The sequence below is a fragment of the Triturus cristatus genome, chromosome 4_2, assembly GCF_964204655.1.
Source record: "Triturus cristatus chromosome 4_2, aTriCri1.1, whole genome shotgun sequence".
Classification (NCBI taxonomy): domain Eukaryota; kingdom Metazoa; phylum Chordata; class Amphibia; order Caudata; family Salamandridae; genus Triturus; species Triturus cristatus.
The window spans coordinates 553,107,104-553,128,926 of NC_140586.1; the positions used below are offsets into that span (position 1 = coordinate 553,107,104).

At 42.2% G+C, this 21,823-nt stretch overlaps 1 protein-coding gene across 4 annotated transcripts in view; it reads left to right on the forward strand.

Annotated features, from left to right (window-relative positions):
* BRDT (bromodomain testis associated) overlaps positions 1-21,823 on the forward strand; it is a 1,895,586-nt gene that overhangs the window by 365,781 nt on the left and 1,507,982 nt on the right. For all 4 annotated transcript variants that reach the window (XM_085602176.1, XM_085602174.1, XM_085602177.1 and 1 more), the window contains one exon: positions 10,618-10,756. In XM_085602176.1, coding sequence (XP_085458302.1) covers positions 10,618-10,756 — 139 coding nt within the window. The remainder of the gene's footprint in view (positions 1-10,617; positions 10,757-21,823) is intronic.

Sequence of the window (21,823 nt, forward strand, 5' to 3'; positions counted from 1 at the left end):
AGTTGAAAAAAACAGACTTTTGTGTCAACGTTTTTACCTTTAACTTCTAATTATGACAGCTCTTTGAAAGCAATATACCGTTACATCCGCTGGACCTTACTGGTTCTGGGATATATAGGACTTGTGGTTCACCGAGAACCCGACGAACCCAGAGCCAAAAACTGAGCAGCGACTTGCAATGGTATTTTATTATGTACCGGGTATATAGCAATTATTCTGGGAAAATGTATACTTGGAAAATCGGTATGAAAGACACCTATGTATTTCTGACTTATTTTCTACACATTGTCTTTCATGTGGAAGGCAGAAATGCATAAGTCAATAGGTAATAACATTTGCTTTACAAATCTGAATTACCCTAAGTCTCCCGATAAAAATAGTACCTCACTTGTGTGGGTAGGCCTAGTGCCCGCGATAGGAAACGACGCAAAACGCAACGTGGACACATCACAATTTCAGTGAAAAATGACCCTTTTTTGGCAAAGTACCTAGCTGTACTTTTTTAACCCTAGCTCTTCAGGCACCTAGGGAAACCTAGCAAACCTATACATTTTTTTTAAACTAGACACCCAGGGGAATCCATGGATGGGGTGACTTGACTGGCTCTTACCAGGTTCTGTTACCCAGAATCCCTTGCAAACCTAAAAAATTGTAACAAAATAAAAATAAAACACACATTTTCCTCACATTTCTGTGGTGGAAAGTTCTGGAATCTGCGTGGATCCACAAATTTCCACCCACCCAGAGCCCCCCTCCCCCAAAGTCTTTCGAGAAAAATGGTACCTCACTCGTGTGGGAAGCCCAAGTACCCGCGACAGGCAAGGGCCCAAAACGTATTGAGGCGACATCAAGATTGCCTATCACAAAACGACCTGGTTTTGCAAGGGGGGTCCCATGACTTTTTGGCCCGGGGCTCTGCGACCACCTTGTGAAACCTTCAAAACCCACAGGGAGGTATGGCTTGCATGGATCCCCCAATGTTTTCTTACCCAGAATCCCCAGCAAACCTGAAATTTAGCTGAAAAAAATCACATGTTTGTGTGGGAAAGTTGTGGCATCACCAGGCTGACACAAATTTCCTATCGCCCAGCGTTTCCCCAAGTCTCCCGATAAAAATGGTGCTTCACTCGTGTGGGAGGCCCAAGTACCCATGACTGGCGTCTAGTGGGCTTTTTGCCCCCCACGGGGGGGGGGCAGATTCTCATGCATTTTATATTCATGTATTCATTCATGCTTATTGCAAGATGGTAGAACTGTACTATTCTTTTATATTCACTGTAATGCTAATCGTATATCTCTGCTACTGTCTATTGGTTGTTGCAGCTTATACATTCTGCACAAGAATAACGCCTGTTCAATAAGTCCTTATTGAAACTCCCCAACTGTCTGTTCTGTGTATCTCCGAGATAAACTAAGTAAGCATGAGTGACTGAGTGAAAAGTAGTACATTGTTTCCACGATCCTGAGGGATCAGGATTGTCATGTTCTAAGGTTGCCAGAAACTATTCTCTCCCCGATAAGAGGAGACACTAGTGGCACTGTGCTAGCTAATGCAAACAGGCTAACATTCTCCGTGGGGTGCACGGAACCAGTCTGCCACCAATCCCACAGTTTATCCAAACGCTTAGGTCCTGCATGGCTACTATAGGAACTACCCGACAGTATAACTGGCAGTTACCTCCAGGGGTGGCTGATAATAAACAACTTTGTTGTTAGGAATAGCAGTCAAAGACTGTGAATTCACATATGGTGTGTTTACGATGGCACCAGCACTAACAGGAAGTAGTAGAACTTCATTATCAGATGTCCCCATATGGGGAGTAGTACTTTCTGTATTATTTAATTCTTGTAGAGGTATTTCCTGTATGCTAGTTAGGGGAGACGGGTAACTAACCAGGAGCTCTCATGGCCTACTGTGTACTGCTAGCCACAGTATGCAGTTTGATTAGGTCGATGGATAAAACTGTTGAAAGTGATGGCAAAATCACAGTTCTGGTACCTGCAATACCATGAACTAGCACCGGTGCTCTATATGATGGGCCAAACTCCTTCTTTTCGGTACTCTTCTCTCCCCAAGTTTAGGAATGTGGATAGAACTTGCTGGTTGCTCTCACTTTTTCAGTGGCAGACTGTTTAGTAGTTTCATTTGATTTGAGCATTCATCTTGGAAGTCTTGTGGTCCTATAAGAGAGGGAAAAGTTCATTTATGTCAAAAGGCGTATCTGCTGCTATTGTGCTAGGACTATCAAGGTCTGGAATGTACATCTGGATGCCGAATAGGACCTGGTAGCGGGTCTGGCTGCCCAAGGCTCTTCTAGGGAGATAATTTAAAGCTCTCTGGACTCCATGCAAGTGATTGACCCAACTACGACATGAACCTAATACTGTAGCTGTTAAGACTGCTTTCAGTCGTGTTTTTTCTTTCCCACTATCGAATTTCCCTCAGGATGATAGGGGGAGCAATAATGCACAACCACAAGGGTTCTTATGGTATCCCGCTAAGCCCTAGAGGCAAACGCTGAGGCCTTTTCCGAATGGAATGCAGCTACTGCATATGTCCTGATAAAGGCTTGCAAATCTTTTATAACCGTTACAGAATCAGCCAATCGCTGTGGCCACAGCAATAGAAATCTAGAACACAAATCCACTGGCAATAGAATACATTTAAATGAAGCATCCGAATTTAGAGGTCCACAGTTGTCAAGATAGACACATGCCATTGGTTTGTTTGACACCAAGAGAGGTGTCCGTGGCGGGCGAGCTGCAGTGAAACAATTAATTTACTGACAAATGTCACAGCTAAGGACATATTGTTTTGTTTGTTTGTAGAGGCCAATTCACCAATAGTGTTTCAATAGTGTGTCCTTTGAAGCTCCGATTATCTCCACCACATCGAGCTGCTTTTTCATCCTAAAAATCTTGAGACCGGTACTACCCTCAATTACGCTAGAACATTGATATCCGTCCTGATATCCTCAAGACTTGATTACTGCAATGCCCTACTTACCCGCACAACAAAACGCAGCATCCAAAAAGCAAAGATCGGACAAAACACAGCAGCCACAGTTCTCCTAGTAGTTCCCAAAACAGTCTGCAACTACCGCTCTCCTCCAATTTCACTGGCTGCCGGTAGCAAAGCGGATTAAATTCAAATCCCTTGGCATTGCCTTTAAATCACTCAATCAAATGGGCCCTACCCAGTTAGCTAGCCATCTCAAACTCTATGTCCCGGCTAGGTCATTAAGATCAGCAGATCTCGGAAATGTTATTGTTCCCAGGATAAAAAAAGACCAAGTGGGGTGGCAAGAGTTTCATCACGATCACAGCCAAATTGTTGAACTCACTGCCCACCTCTCTTAAGAAAGAGACTAACTTGCTAATTTTCAGGAAGAGACTTAAAACATGGCTCTTCAGAGCATAAAATACACATCCCCCCCGTACCCAAATGTATGTGCTTTCAGGTAGCGCCTAGACACCTCAGGGTATCGTTGTGCTTTATAAATCAATCAATCACTTATTCATTCAGTAAAGGAACTGTAGCCCCACACTGGCATGAGCAAAAGCTAAACCCTCGTGAGCAGCTATGATACATTCTAATCTGCGGTCTTGGTTTGGTATCACTCAATTCCCCACTCTGGAAATACGAGCAAAAGGTATCTTTTGGGTACTCAGTAGATAGGAGTATTTGCAGGAAATATTTTAGGTAAAGATGTGCCAGTGTGTGAAGCATGGACAGCAACCATCAACTCTCATATGTGAACCAGTAATTGCAGCTACTACAGAAGTCTGAAGCGTTGCTTTTGCGGCTTCATCGGCCAGTGAATTCCCTGCAGCGTCTATTTGAAGACGATGGTGACTTCATGTCTGAATTACATGACCACGTGGCAAACATTCTTTAAGATGTCTCACCTTTTCCCTAAGCAATTTATGCTTGATAGCTTTCCCTTTCTTTCATCTAAAGTACTTTGAAACAATGAGTACATTCACCTAAAATTCCTAGACCTATTGGCTCTGCTGATGCTTAATTATTACAGTGTTGTTTATTAACAACCGTCCAACCACCTCCTTTGAACTAGGCCATGACTGGGCGATTAAGATTGTATTGTAATAGCATTTATTGTCAGATGCCACATAGCGTGAAGGAGTCTCATGAGGCCAACTTTCCATAGCAGAGTCATGAACAGTAGCGAAGACTTGCAGTCCCGCCTTTCATATTGCTGTGTTATTTCTCGGACTGTAAAGTATTCAGAGGAACACACGTGACAATACGTGTGCTCAAAGATTTTTTTACTAACCGTTTAATCTTCTCTCCTGACAACTAATTCCAGGATCATGCTTGTCACCAAGACCAGTCTAATTGTTTTTGATTTATTGCAATCATTCATTGTGTAAGAAATCTGGTTAATGACTGAGGGGGGTAGAAACCATCCTCAACCAACAACCACAATTCTTCTTAGAGTAAACCACAAAAAGCCACCACTAAATTAACTTGTGCTTAACCCTTTGGTAGCCCAGCACAAAAAGGCAGGCTGAAGTTTGAGGCACTGTGTAAAGCAGTAATACAGTGAACCACACCAATTTAGAAAATAGACAAAATGTCAAATAAATGAAACAAAAACAAATTAAATCCAATCAGTAAAACTGGGGATCTGAATGTTTGAATATTTTAGTGAAAAATAGTACCTAGAAGATCAAAGCGCCAACCGTAGACATCTGGTCACACAAGTGGGAGAAAACAGATTTCCAGTCCGAGGAGGTTGTAGTCATCTTCAATAGGGAGCCTTTTGCCATTGAGCCAGGTGAAGATTTTTTCCTTTGGCCTTAAACATGTTTTTGGATGTCAAAGACCTCCAGCTGGACACAGCTGCAAGCCGTAGCTGACTAGGGTTCCATGAGGCCGGATACCCTTGCTTGGAGGTCATGTTCAATAGGGTTTGGTGCTGCAGAGAAGAAGCGTAGCATGCAATACTGCGAAGGCGAACCAACTGCAATGCACCTTGGGTGGATAGGCTGGTAGATAGGCCCCATTCTTCTGTCCGTGCTTCTGACACTTCTCGGTGAAATTTTTTTAAGTCCCAAGTTTTAGTGTTATGCAGGAGCAGCACATCTAACACCACTTCCAAGGGTCCCAGACTTGGAGGCACCATTTGGGGGGTTAGTGCAGCAGAGACTGGGTGAAGGTCTCAAGTTCTTTGGAGCTTTTTATGTCACTGTAGCTCACAGAGGAGGCCAGTCGGCTAGCTCTTAAAGTCACTTTGGTAGTCCCAGCTTCAAGGACATGGTCTTCTTTCCTTCAAGCAGCAATGCAGGCCTCAAGCAGCACAGCAGCCATCTTAAGAACAAGGCAAACCTCAAATAGACTCTGGAGTCTTCCATAGGTCCAGGAGTGTACTGAATAGTGGCCTTGTAAGTCCAATATTTATACCTGCTACCAGGCCTTGAAGTGGGGGAATGCCCTAGACTACCCGCATATCTGAATCTGGAAAGTTCTTCCCTTCCCGTTTCAAGGCTCCAAGAAAACTGGGTTAACAAAAGATTAGTGAAGGGCTCCTTGGTGTGTGCAGGAGGCAAAGCCCTTTGAAATGTAGGTGGGGCTGGGTACGACTCCATCTCAACCATCATAGCAGGATGGTCTATCCTCTTAACACCCAATTCCTTTAGTCACTGTCTGGAAGGAATACATAAACTCCAACAGCTGAGCCTTTCACTGTCCTTTGTCCGAGGACATTAGCAGAAGGCACAAATGGCAGGACCAGAAAATACCAACTTTCTAAAGGTTGCACTTTCAGAATTGTGACTTAAAATCTGACCATTAAAGAGAATTTTAGATTGCAATTAATTTGATTTTAAACACCATGTTTCTATCTGCCCCCTATTAAAAGTTATCACTTATTAAATGTAATAAGGTAACTACCAGGACATGTAAAACGTGTCCTACTTTTCAAATACAATGCACCCTGCCCTATTGGCCTTTAAAGCCTACTTAAGGGTGACTTATAAGTATTAAACCCTGCACTACAGGCTGCAATAGCAAGCCTGAGACATGTTTTAAAGTGGTACTTAAGTGAGTGGCACAATACGTGTTGCAGGCCCATCAGTAGCATTTAATTTACGGCCCCTGGATATCATTTTCTAGGGACTCACAAGTAAATTAAATGTGCCATTTGGGGGGTGCTAGAGGGCAGGCTAGCAAGATGGCCGCACTTAAGTGAGGCTCCTGCTATCCTGGGCCAATAATTGACAAAATCCTGCCCCAAATAGCCTCATAACTTTATTAAATTGGCTGCGAACAACGTTTGACATGCTGCGATCTGTTGGACAGTTCATCTCTCGGTAAACACCTAGGTGGAGAGATGAATACCAGAGTGGGCATACAGGCTCGGGACACCTTCCGTATTCCCTGCATGGCGGCCGCTGCGGAGCGGGGTGGAGGAACCTGTGACTTGCTTCCCTGAGTGAAATCGGACAGTCGACCGCAGCGGGAGGCAGAGTATCCCCATCTGCACCCCGCTGCGAATAGTAGAAGACCTTTGGAGGTACCGGATTGGAGTTGATACCTGCAGACCCGATCGTGGAGTCTGGTCCCTGGCCCCGAGGTGGGAGTTGGCGGAGCGGCTGTGTCCCTACTGGACTGCGGTGATCAGTGGGCCAGAACAGAGGCAGGCCATGCGACCACACGGCTCGTGACCTGGGCCAAGTCTTGGCATCCTTCCTTAACAGTCTGCCTGATCAGGGGCGAGGCCCCTCACATTAGTGGCTCAACCATTCGCCACTAACCTGCTGCATATTCTCTTCAATGGCACTGCCCCTCAAATTGACTAGGGACCTGCAGTGTGTGGTGGAGTCGAGCATGTCCTGAAGACCTCTTCAGCAGTTCAGAGAGAAAGAAGTGAAACCTGAGAACCACCATTAAGGGGCAATGACTACTATTAGTGCAGGAGACTTGAAAAGCGACATGCCCAGACTGTGCTGCGTCTACCCTGCCACTTTGCGAGGCAACCTACATACTTCCAGCGATATGGGCAGGGTGGAGGAGAAGCAATCAAAATTACCATTTGAGCCCCACAATTCACCCCAAACCCACGGCAATAATGCTGATCACACCATGGCGAATGGGGATGGACCAGCCGTCCAGCAAAGATTATATGAAATCACTCCTCACCGCAATGAAACAGAGTCTCACATCTATAGAGTCCAAGATGGCATCCATATACATGAGGGTGGACTTCTAGCCCAAGAACTGGAAAAAAACATTACGGACGGCTGGGGAGGTGGAACATAAAATATCGGAGCCGGAAGACTCCTCCTCGCGGAGGGAGGATCAAGTTCTAAACATGGAGCGTGTATTGAAAGTCATAGTGGCAAAGACCTAAAAGTGCGCTCACGCAGAAACAATATAAGAATTGGCCAGAGAACGGCGCACAACAAATTTGAAGGTAATGCTATAGCCCTATACCCTGATTTCACTCTGGTGGTCCAAGAAGCTAGGAAGATATGTCTTCTGGTCAAGAGGAAACTCCAACAAGCTAACATCATCTACGCCATGTTATATCTGGCCCACCTCCGAGTCACCCATCAGGGAAAGCAACACTTCTTTGCTAATCCACAGTGGGCCAGGGGCTTTCTACAACGTCTTGCTTGGGATTCGCTCTCGAGCATGCAGGAGTCTCCAAGGGCCATATCTGCATCTCCCCTTTTAGATCCGGGCTAGCACAATCTGAACTACAAGGCGGTGACCCACATCATGAACTGGTAGGCGCGCTAATCAATTGACACGCTCTCCCTCGGACTGGTTGAGATGTATGCCTCTCTTCAAAACTAAATGGACTCTAGGGTAATAACCTGCTATGCTGCGTCCGAAACTTGCCTACTGTCTCTAGATGTGGCCAGATAATAAAGGGGCAGACACCACTGTTGCAGAGATGGAAACTGCTGGCATCATTGCAGAAAATATGGGGCTGCCCATGACTGCCCTTGTTTACTTGAGGCGGATCAGCCCTGACCTGTGGCGATACCCCTGATACAGTATATTGTGTTCTCTTCTTTTCCTCTCTTGCTCTCTATCACTATTCTCATTCAACTATCACTCTTTCAGTATCCCAGCATCATTATTAGCCTCATTACCAAGGGGGTGGGCGGCGGGGCTCGCTCCTTACTATCCTCATTTCTTTTTCTTGACACCTTTCAACTCCGGTCTCCTTCGCTGGAAACGCCTGTTACCTTGATTCGGGATCATTTTTTAGGGTTAAGGGTGCTTGTCTCCAGCAGGATTGGGCTGCTGTTGTGGGAGGTGGGTGGGTGGGAATATGTTGAGGTAACTTAGTTACAAGACGCACAGTACAGCATATTGGATGTCAGTATTTCTCCACTGTAGGCTCGGGAAGCCCTCCTGGACAATCCTTACTTCCATTGCAATCACAACCGATAAGACATGACTGATTGTCCATCATGCCCGGGATTTAACTTACTGACGTGGAATGTGTGAGGACTGGGGAACCAATGAAAACCTCGTCACATTTTAGCTTTATTTAGATAGTCGCAACATACATGTGGCCCTGCTTCAGGAAACGCATATATGCCCTGGCTCCAGACCATAGCAGCTTTTAAACATACTCTTCGTACTCTTATGAAACAGCCATCATAATCCGAAAAAATACATCTTATGTCATGGAAGCATCTATGCTAGACCCCTCAGGCAGTTATTGTATTCTGTGGGGAAGATCTGCTGCCCAATCTGTGACCATGATAAACGGTTAAGGACCAAACTCAGATGATCCGGAGTTCATCAGCGTATAGGGTTTGATCGTTAATATAGGCTCTATGCACATTATTTGGGGCAGAGACTTCAGTCTTACGATCGACCCGAGACAGGATAGATCCCATCCACAAGCACACCAGTACACCATTGCGTATCGTCACTTGGGGGACGTTATTAGGGAACACAATCTTAGTCGCCTGGAGAACTATGAATCCTTCAAGGAAGGTAGGAAGGCAGATTTCATTCGTTAGTATGCTCCAGCTGGTCACGGTTGGATTACTGGATCATATCCAGAGGGCATAGCACCTGTTTAGTGCAGGCACAAAGTTTAGCCCCCACATATTCAGACAATTCTCCGGTCTTCATGTAACTCTGGCTGCCAAACCCCCCCCCCCCCCCCCCCCCCGCAAAGTCCCCCCCAATCTGTTCTGGAGACTCCCTCCTAACGCTTTGCTAGACACTCCCTCTGGAGAGGAGTTGTGCCAGGACATCAAAGACTTTTTCCAACAGAATATGCACTCAGTCCCGAATTTGGAGACTGTAGGAGAGACTTTTAAAGTCATCATTCACGGTATTTATAAAGCTAAAGGTAGAGACCTATTGTGTGACATTCACAATAGTCTCAGAGAGATGGAAACAGATTTTAAATCCATGGAATCGTGACTCCATCACCCTCATTAGACGAATGTCAAAGCTACATTTTGGGACAGCCGCTCCAATTATCAAGTTACTGCGGAACGTGAATGCCTCTTCCAGAACAGATACCATTGAGCTAGGCGTTATGGGAAAGAGGCGCGACCAAGAAGGCCCTAGCTGAGATGATCCGTAATCCTCGCTTCTCAAACTATATACTTGAGATTCGGGACTCCGAAGGAGGCCTTCAGAAAGGCACGTAAAACCTTCTTCACACTTTTCTTTAAAGTTTTTCTTCCTTCTACACCACCCACAGATCCAAGGCCCTTGATCTGGATGCCTATCTAGAAAATGTGGCCCTGGGTTGGCTGAGTGATGTCCAGCAAGACTTTCGGCTGTTTCTGAGGGGTACGAGATCAGGACAGCAATTATGCAACTATGCTCGGGACATGCCCCTGGTCCTGACGGCTTCCTGGCCGAGTTTTATAAAACATATGCTGACCATCTGATCCCTATCCTTAAAGCCTTGTATGAAGAGGCGCAAGAATCAGGCATTCTTCCTCCCTCCATGCAAGAGGCCCTGATTGTATCCCTTTTAAAGCCTGGTAAGGTGGTAGACGTCTGTGAGTCATATAGACCACTATCATTAATCAACTGCGATGTGCAAATACTATCCTAGCCAATCGATTGAGTCTCCTTATGAAGTCCATGGTGCTGTCTAAACAATTCGTCTTCAAACCGAAGAGAGCAACGTCGCACAACCTACGTACTGTCTTTCCACTACTATGCAAGACATCGATCCTGACCTAATTGAGTTTAAGCCAATTTTATCATGTTTTTGGGCGAGAGCACAAGCTCTCTAGCAAAGGTTAGCAGTGTACAGAGTGCTAATTCCAACAAAAACTGGTTCAGTAAGAGAAGACCAAGATCTGGGGAGGACCCCAAAAAAAGGGCCAGATCCAAGACATTGGCTGGCCATCTGTCAGAATTGTCCTTGCTCCTTACTTTTTTTGATGACCAGTCCATAATCAAAGCCTATGAATTATTGTCCATGTATAGTGTTTGTGTGTGTGTTTTATATTTACTGTCAGCCATGGCAGAATATGGATCCCTGCATACCACCTATACTAACCTAATTCCATCATAACATCTAACCTAATTCCATCATAACATCTAACCTAATTCCATCATAACATCTCGGTTTAAGCGCATTCTCTTTTTGTCAGACAGGTGATGACATCGTCTTAATGGCACAAACATTAGAAAAGGTTTTTATGCAGAAATTGGCCCACATGCCACAAAAAGAAGTAGAGATATCTGTGGTTGGAAACAGAGGAGTTAAAAGTAGAAAGACATCTGGAGGAGGTAAGCTTGTTTTGGAATGATGTTTTATTTAGCAGGAATAATGTTCTATAGAACAAAGGCAACTTGTCATTGTTTCAGAATCAGAAGTGCTTTAATTCCAAAAAGTATATTCTCATAGAAATGTTTACACACATTTCTCATTCATAAAAAAAAAAGCAAAGATAAAAACGGACAATTTTAGTAAACTAAAACAATTCATGGTTGTATCCTTCCACCAACACTACTTGTAGATTACACAATTTCAACTATATAAATGTTAACATTTTCCTACCCAAATCCAATACCCCACAGCCAAAAGTCTCGCATGTGTTAAAAAAAATTCACTAAAAAACGGAAAATTGATCAATGTAAGAACAGTTCATTCAGCCCCAAAAGCATTTTAAAGTAACCAATAACAAACAGTACATTTCACCCCAATCAGGATTACAAAGTGCAATCCATTTTATTTGTCATTGTTTAACATGCTGCATTTATTTATGTTTGGTAGATTTCTAAATTTGAAATCGTTTTAATCTTATCTATCCTTATGTAAATAATGATGTTGCAATAAGTTGAGGGTTGCAGAATGTGTGAACCTATTTCTTAGATATGCATTTGATCAAGAGGCAAGCACCACAACTACAACCAAATTATTCTGCTAAATATTATATACACACTTCAGTTTGTTAATGTGACCACCAACCTCTTACAATGTCTAATTATTGGATTCAATAAACATATCAAAATAACTTCTAATAGCTTTCCTCATGAAATGCATAAAATCACTCTACAGATTTACAGACAACAGATATAAATTCCATTGTAGTCCGTAAACTTTACCTACCATTGCAGCTGTAAGGTGTACCCGGTCCGGATTAGGGATATAATGTATAAAAGCACTTCCTCATTAGAATGTTTTTCTATCAGGACTTTAGAAATGTGTCCCCCATAGCTTTATCATTCTTATTAAAAAACTGATGTTAAGAGCCCCACCTATAAACCTGATGAAATAACTGCCCTGAGGTGCCTGGCATTGGAGGTGGGAATTCTTTCTATTTCAAATCAGTCTGTGTTTCATATCAAAACGCTCAGGACTTAACAAGACAGTGAAGAGCCATCAGCAGTGATTTTAAATTTTTAGGTTCAGCTCCAGATAGCTTTAGCTGTCTAGCATATCTCATGACTTCACAAATACAACATAAAGAGACTGAGCTCCCTTAGGCATTGGCTTCCTAGTTGTCCATAACGTTTAGGGTATTAACCCAAAGTTTTTCTCAGATATGTACATTGTCTGCTGCAGGGCTGGCTTAAATTGGGATTTTGTGAAAAAGAGTCTTAATAAGAGTTTTCTTTGCTTTGGCAGCATGACTTGTTTTATTTTTTGTAAGTGCTTGCAGTTGTATTGTAATACTGCAGTGTACTTGCGGACGTTGGCCGCATGATACTTTTCGCAACTGTTGCAACTCTGCGGTGAAACCCCTCTACTCTTGTCACATGCAGCTATTTGCCTGTGTTTGGTGGCTCCACTCTGAACGTCAGTGTGCCAGGAGCACTTCTATTGCTCAGTCCTGGCAGTCTCTCTGCTCCAATGAAATACAGAGCACTGGCCAGCCCCCCTCTGTTCATGCCCAGCAGCTCTTTGGCTGCTACCATTCCTCTGAACTTAAGAGCACTATACTCTTATCTGCTTGTCACCTCCTTCACTTTTCAGCTTCTGGGACCAATCGCATGATGCTACAACTCATCATGATCTGGCTGAGCAGCATTCTGGAATGCTATCATTTCACAGATGTACATAAATCACAGTTCACTATAGTCAAAGGAATCTTTTTAAGGCATGGGCAATTTTTCAGAGGCCCCGAATTAGTGATCAGGATAGAGGACTCTTTACCTCTCAAACTCTTTCTCAGTCTCAAACACACTCCCTCTCTCGGACTATCTCTACCTCTGACTTTTTCCACCTATCCCTACCTCCCCACTCTCTACGCTTAGATCTGCTTCTTTCAATACCGCACCTATTGCTTTATCATTCCTCTCGACTACCTTATTCAAGCCTCTTTGCACCCTTCTCTGTACTTCTGTCTACGTCCCTTTAATTTGCCATTAACTTCATCTGCCTACTTTGCTTCTCCCTCTACCTTTCTCTTCTCTTTCAAACACTTCTCGCTCTGCTTTATCTCGCTCTACTTACCTTAATGTTTTGGTGCACCTAACCTCTCCAACGCCAATCCAATTCCTGCCCCTCTCTCTGCCTCACTTTTTGTTCGCTTAAACTCACCTAACCTCACCTCTCGTACATACCCATCTCTATTTCTCTACTGACTCTATTTATCATTATGTATCTACCCAATCTCTGTGCATCCGGTGTCTGAAACTTTCTTGTAACAAGAGCTGCTTATGTTCAGTGAAAATTATTCCGAGCTACTAATCGTAGTGGCATTGTAATAGTGACCACTCCAGATGAGATTACATTAGTGGCTGCCATATGCAAGATCACTAGCATTGATCACCTCCGTACATCAGGCAGGATTGCCAGCTGAAATGTAAAAAAGGCTTCATCGGTTTTTAATGCCTCAACAGAAGTATTATATAGCAGCGAGAACTGCAATGCCCCCGACAGTAATGTTATGATATTAGTAATAAGTCTGCCCAACACCACATGATTTATCACTCAAATATCAGCTTTAAATGTGTATTGAAAATGTAGAAATTTTTTCACAAAACATCAGCAAATGAGTTTTGAAAATAAATACATTTTCAGCTCAAATACACACTCAATTTTGGTATACATAATTATGCAATCTAGTAAAAGCACCTAATTTAGTAGGCTGGACTGCACACAGGAGAGTTGCTTAAATATGGGTGGAGATCCACCAGTAGATCTTAGCTACTTGTTGGAGAATCCAGCTCTATATCTACTGTCTCTACCTGATCTTTACCTCCCATCTCTTTCAGTGCCTCTCTCTACCGGACTCACAACCTCACCTCTCGCTCTGACTGTCTTCCAAACCCTCCATCTCTGCTTCTACACCACCTCTATTTGAACTCTCCTTGCCTCACACCTCCTCTCCACTTCAGTGCTTGTTTTTTGTTTTTCTTCCTGTTTCGCTCTCTATACCTCACCGTTTCTCTACCAGAGGTCTCACCCTATCTCTTGTGTGTCTTCCTCATCTCTTAATCTCCTTTCTTTCTCTCATTGCCTCAGTTCTCAATTTACATAATTTGTTCGCTACCTCACCTCCCCCTTTCTCCCTCTGCCCTTGCTACCTCACCTCTGCTGCTCCTCTTTCTTGCTATTCCTCTTTTCTATCTGCACCGCCTTTTCAGTCTATATTTCAACTCACCCTTTCTATCCCATATCTCACTACTTTTTAGTCTTAATACATCTTTGCCTCACCTCACTACCTCTTTACCTCACACCTCCTATACTCTCATTACCTCGGTTCTTTACCACTACCTTTATGACTATACTTCTCAATAACTCACCTCTCTGTCTCAACTGTCTCTATACCTTAACCATCAGTATAACACACTCCTCTTCCGCCCTCTACATATACATCTTAAGGATTTTGGGGGCCCTGGGCAAACGTATTTTGGGGCCTCTGTTCGAACAACTTTTAATTAATTACAATCCAATTTCAGCTTTTTCGTGCCCTCTTTGGCAGGGTCACTGAGTGCACCTGCGCACTCAACCAAATTCTAAAAGCGTTTACATCTAATATTCAGGGATAGTAACAATATTGTAATACAGCAGCAGGTCACTAATATCACTGCAGATAATCTGTGACACCCTCCCATTTCTCATATAACAGTATCTGTTTTGATTTTGTTTTATTATGGATGTAGCATAGAAAGATAAACACATTTCTCTGCAAAATGTTTGTAATAGACTTTAACACAGCACTCCACATTCAAAATAAAAGAAAACGGTATTTGAAACAATCTGTTTAAAAATTATTCAAGGTTATCAGGGTAAGACTGTATAACAGGGTTGGCTCTATCAAACCCCCTCTGAAAGGAAAGGGGCCCTGGGCCAGAGCCCACTTTGTTCATGCCTTAAAACGTCTGTTACCCTCCTTTCCTCTCCTTTCCTCTTACTCTGTTTACATCTCACCCTTTTTCTCTTCACCTTACAACTCTCCCAACCTCACATATGTCCCTCTTCTTTACTTCTCTTGCTGCACCATTCCCCTTACCTTTTTTTCCTTGTCCTATATCATGCCTTCTCACATTTCTTTAATTTTGCAGAGCCGAAGGTGACTTTCTAGTCAGTTATGTACATATAGAAAGATCAGAGAGACAAGGCAGGTGACAAGACTTAAGAAGAGAATTATGAAGTTTCATCTGACTGAATGGTGAAAATCCTTGGAGCAGTGCTTTGATTTTCTCTTTTGCTGCCACGATGCTAGTTTTGAAGGGTAATTTATTTGTGGTCATATAGCTTTATTCACAAAGAAATCACAAATATCTAGCAATTAATGCTATGATTTCAAACTGTGTGCATGCATCTTATTTAACATTATTTACTAAGCCACTAAACCTTCAAGAAGTCAAAACTGGGAAGAACATGCTGGCTCCATACTGAGTTGTTGCTACAAAATGTTGAAAGCTAGGTCCAGGTGTAAAGAAATGGCTTTCGCATGGCAGGATGTTCGTTGATAGTCATAAACTCTTAAATAATTCCACATTTATGTATAATGGACTTCAGAGCGTTATGCTCTGCTCCAGATTTTATGTAATTAAGTACCACTTACCATCTTACCCGAGCAGTGTCGGATCCTTGTTTTGGTGAGTAGGGCTTCGGACCTGATGTTTAGCTAGTCTGCAGGCACTGGCAACCGGCAAGCCCTCTCGGTCAGGAGCAATGCGCCAGCTTGCAACTTTGGATGGTGCACGAAACACAGCGCGTCCCCCCCCCCACCCTTCCCCCAACAGATGAAATACCATTGTGGTAACACGGCTGCAAGGGGAGAGAGGTAGCTGTATTTTACTGCGTGAAGGGGCCATGCAAGTGGACTAACCAACACCATAATCCCCTCGACAGGCTGCCACGGCGGATTTGGTGACCGAGAACCAACATGATTGGGACACCACTGGGTGTACGAATGCTTATTACTGAAGAGGCATTCGCAGCTTGACACACTTACCGCAGTGAAGCAGCTTTGGGAGCAGCGCATGGTGTAACTGCAAGATGGAGGAGGGGCCAAGAGTGTAATCCAATGGGAGTGAACACCTGAATCTTCAAACCGGCCCCTAGGTACAACACCCCACTGTAGTGACACCGGCACTGATGAAAGCCACACGGCTGAAACACGTCTGCCTGAGCGTTTCACAAACTTCAGAACTTAACACTATGCGCCACAGTCTATGTAATTAAATACCACATGCCATCTTACCCTAGAAGTGTCGGACCCTTCTTTTGGTGAATGGGGCTTTGGACTTGAGAAATGTGTGTGGGTGTGTGTGTGTGTGTGTATATATATATATATATATATATATATATATATATATATATATTCACTGAAAAAACCATAGGTTTCAGGGCTGTTATAGTTAGCTGGACATTTCACTCGTACAAAACCATTGAAATTCCTCTGTTTATAGTTAGTTCTGCTAACTATAACTCGTGCGCCCGCTATCCACTGCTGATGATGTCACATATTGCATCATTCATGACATGGTCAGTGACATCACTGATAGCACTGACATCTCAAATGACATCACTGATGACATCATCCACATGACAATCAGATACACCTCATCATACACTAGTATAACCTTCCATCACTCACTGTAAAATACAGAGTACCATATTTGAATCCATTGACGCACCAATACAAGTTTCTAAAAACCCACTCAGTGATTCCTAGATCTACACACACATCTAATCACTTGCCTATAGATTCACTCATACATGCTGTCAATGATGAATAGAACACTATCAAATATACTTATACACCTATATCGACATTACACACCAGCACACATCCTATTCACTTATGCAGTCATCCTACTCACTTATGCAAACAATGGATCATACTTACATTTACTCAGCTACATACTTATACAAACACCACTTCATTTATTCATATTGATAGTAACTCATGCTTAGTGTGTTATACACTCACTATTACAAGTATACAGTTATCCATACAGTCACTCATACAATCACTGAGTCTTATGTATACTTATTTATATACAACTGTCACATACACTGCCTTTTATTTTTCTAGTTTGTTGAACATGTACCATTGAGAGATATATTTGCTCATCACCAAACCCATGAAGATATTCACTCACCCAAACAACTGTTATAACATGTAGTCTTAACCTCATATACCTACTGAATCAACGATTCACACATCTTTGGGCAGTCGCACACCCCCCACCGAACCACCACACACACATTCACTCTCCCATACAAATACTCAGTTAACTAATTAATAACTAATATAGACTTTCACATAGCTAGTAACCAACTGGTGCAGCAGTTTACACAACAACTGACAAAGTGATACAGATATTCACACAGTTTAGTCAGTATCCAATATATTTAGGGAGACACTATAAATTAGTCCAGTAAACAGTCAATCCTACTGCTACTAAATCCTCCATCCAGATATTTGTTTATATATCCACTCATTTTTCAATGCAGATTGCTATATATATAACACATATTTAAATAACGAACCAAACCACATTCACTGGATAATGACATCCGTGATGTCACTGACCATGTCATGAATGATGTAATATGTGACATCAGCAGTGGATTGCGGGCGCGCGAGTTATAGTTAGCTGAATTTCAATCGTTTTGTACAAGTGAAATGTCCAGCTAACTATAACAGCCCTGAAACCTATGGTTTTTCAGTCAATTTCGAAGGTTTTTTAAATGCTAATTCCTAACTATAACATGTCTGAAACCTATGGTTTTTTCAGTGAATATATATATAATCTGCATATCTATATAAATACAAATCTAAATGCATGCATACATATACATATATGCATACATATGCATGTTATGTACATGAAAGTTTGAAAAACACTAATAAAAGCAAAGCTAAAAAGCCACCTAATTACAAACAGAATTGCTTTAACTTAAAACGAGGGCGAGACCTATTGCATTTTCAATGCTTGTTTACTTTGGTTCAATCAAGAAGGCATTCAGATGTGTCACACATTTGCCATAAATTCTGAATGTTAGCACTCTAGTTGCTCATTAGATCACTGTAGTAAAGCCACTGCTCACCAGGGTAGTCTGCTGTTGGTATTCAAAGTGCATGTTTTAGTCTGCATGTCAGAATTTTTTAATGAAATAGAAATAGAAGAGGATTTGAGAAGTCAAAAGGTGCCCTAATTTTTCTTTCTGCAGCACTAATCATAATTTCTATGGCAAAATGAACCTCCTCATTTTGTTCCTTTGCAAATTAAATGTTTTAAGTGTTACCACTTTATTCCAATCAAGATGGCTTCAGGTGTGCCATACTTTTGTCATAAGTAAGACTGTTAGCGCTCTAGTTGTTCTTAAGAACACTCTGGGACATTCTGTCATTGGGCTATACTTGGGCTACATCAGGGTGATTTTGGGCTACATTTGGGCTCTTTTGTCTCTGGTGGCCATCTTGGGAGACTTATTTGTTACGAAGTTTCCTAATTTCCTCATTTACTGCAGTCTCCTCAGTAGGAAATACTTTCAGTTTTTTACTTTGATTCCATCAAGAAGGCATTCAGATGTGTCACACATTTGCCATAAATTCAGAATGTTAGCACTAATTTTGCTCATTAGATCACTGTAGTAAAGCTACTGCTCACCAGGGAAAACTGCTGCTGGTATTGAAAGTGCATGTTTCAGTCTGCATGTCAGAATCTTTTAATGAAATAGAAGAGGATTTGAGAAGTCACTCAAAATGTACCCTAATTTTTCTTTCTGCAGCACTAATCATACTTTTTATGGAAAAATGAACCCCCTCATTTTGTTCCTTTTTAAATTAAATGTTTTAAGAGTTACCACTTTAATCCAAGCAAGATGGCTTCAGGTGTGCCATACATTTATCATAAGTAGGACTGTTAGCGCTCTAGTTGTTCTTTGGAACACTCTGGGAAGCTGCAGTAGAACACAAAGGAATCAACTGACAGTCTCTGCCCTTGTTGGATGTACATGTTTTACTGAGAATGTCAGACTTCATTCTCACATGACTGAGAAAGATAATGTGAATTTACAGAAAATAAGCTCTCAGTTTAGCTTATAGATCACCTTACAAACCTCTGTGGGAAAAGCATGAGAAAATATTTTTCTCTCAATCATGATATCCCAGCAGAAGGCTTTTTCACATGGTGAAATCACCTTAGAACATACCACAATTCCTAAAATGCGTATGGTACCATCAACAAATGATTTATAATGTAACTAAAGTCTTAAAACCTTCTATTAACTGCAATGCTTTTTAATGAGGTGCTATCATGTATATTGGTCCCAAGATGGCTGCCAACACTTCTTGGATGAAGTGCTGACAGCCAATCAGATCTCAGGATGAGATGTATGGTTAGGCTCCGCCCACATATATATATGATTTTACTTTTGATTTTCTCAGGAACTACTGAACAGATTGACTCCATATATGCAAAAGGCACATCCCTGAGCTGAGGACTACCTCTCTGCCAAATTTCAAGTAATTCTGTTCAGCCGTTCGGGCTGTACCTTGGACTAAAGGTCCCAATGTAAAATTGCATCGGAAAACGCGTTTTGGGACCCCCCTTTTTTCTCAGCCCCCGCTTGACGAATCCCCCCGAGACTTTCAGGGTAGGAGCGGAGCGGAGCGCCCCACCTATTTTGAAAATTTCCCGAGGATTCGTCAACCGGCGCCAAAGTTAATCCAAATAGAATGTTGCGGATTTCCTATGGAAACACGGTCCTAACTATAACTATCTACTGGCGACCGCCAGTAGATAATGTGTGTGTGTGTATATGTATATATATATATATATGTATGTATATGTATGTGTATATGTATATATGTGTATATATGTGTATATATGTACACATATATATATATATGGGAGAGGAAGAGGAAGGGGCAGAGGTCAAGGCAGAGGAAGACAAGGCGAGGCAAAAGAGGGCAAGGGAGGCAACGACACCTCCATGGAAACCCGGGGCAGACAAAAACGGACCTAATGACATCAAGTCAGCAAGAGGAAACACAGCACAGTGCCAACTCTCAGGAATTAAATGTCATCAACCTTTCATCTCGTCATTTAACCAAATCAGAAGAACAACTGCTAAAGAAAGGCCTCCACTTTTGCCCAAAAATCCATATGGACCTTGCCCAAACACAGATTGACCTCTACAAATACATCCGCAAACTCAAATTGGTTAAAATCTTTGCGGAAAAAACGAAACCTACAAGGGAGAAAATCGCCACAATTCAGACCAGTGAATTATTAGTTGAAGACGAACAAGCTCTGATCACCCTTATAACAATGGGTGATGTAGAACAAACAGATCCCTGTGACAATCTGGGTGAAATACTTCCACCTTTGGGAGCTGGAATAAGCGGTAAAAAACTCAAATCTTATTTCTATCCTACCCTACTACCGGGCAATAAGATTGACTTGTTTCATGAAGCCATCATACATGAATTATACAATCTCAACCAACGTAAACTAAAGGACAATCTTTCACCCTCGGAAAGACTAGCACTTAAAGACTTACAGCAGGATTCAACAATTGAGATCAAACCTGCTGATAAAGGCGGAAACGTTGTAATTCTCAACAAAGCAGATTACATATGGGAAGCTAACCATCAGTTGCAGGATACATCGTGCTATAAAGAACTCAGCACCAATCCAACTAAGGAAATTGAAGCAGTCATCAATCAATACCTCAATGACTGGCATAACGAGGGTCTTATCGATGAAGAAGAGAAAAAATATCTTAGTGACAAAACCTATTGAAGCTACCATGTACTTCCTGCCCAAAGTACACAAACGATTAAACAAACCACCTGGCAGACCCATCATTTCCGCCAACGGTTCAATCATGGAACCCATTTCCAACTACATTGATCATTTTCTAGCTCCCATAGTAAAAGATTTAACCAGTTACCTTAGAGACACAACAGACCTGCTACAGAAACTTGAGGGCATACCCTGGAACCATCGATATAAACTAGTGTCAATGGACGTAGGTTCTTTGTATACAAATATAGAACACGAAATAGGCCTAAAAGCCTGCAGCTTCTTTCTAGGCAAACGCAACATTCAATTCAAACAACACAACTCCATGTTGCTACAAATGATTACTCTATGCTTACAAAATAACATCTTTACTTTCAACAGAAAACATTACCAGCAAATGAAAGGCACAGCCATGGGCTTTTCCATTTCTCCGAATTTTGCCAATCTTGTAATGGGGTGGTTCGAACAGAAAATCGCGTGGAACAGCGAAAACGACCATCGTGTACAAAAAATCATTGCATGGTGGCGTTTCATCGATGACTTATTCATAATATGGGATGGTACCAGTGAAGAATTTGCAACATATTACCACATTTTGAACAACAATGAGACCAATCTACAATTCACCTATGAAATCAGTTCAAACAAAATCTCATTTCTTGACATCGAAATTTATGTACATAATAACCCAATACAAACCACCCTGTTCAGAAAACAAACAGCCACCAACTCAGTTCTTCACGCGGACAGTTTCCACCCCATCAATCAAAAATGGAATATACCTTATGGGGAATTTTTACGCCTACGTAGAAACTGTTCAGCAGAGAATGATTTTGAAAACCACAGCAAAGCAATGGCAGTACGCTTCCAAAGAAGAAAATATCCTGACAGGATAATTCAAACAAGTCTCAAAAAAGCAAAGGAAAGAAATCGTACGGAGATCTTGAAAAACAAACCAAAGGCGACTCAGAATGATTTCACAAAAATACGCCTTATCACAACTTATTCAACTGAAACCAGTGATCTAGTCTATATCTTGAAAAAACATTGGGGTATCCTGAAACTCGACACCACCATCGCGGACCTGATTGGAGATCATCCGGATGTCACCTACAGAAGAGCACCAAATTT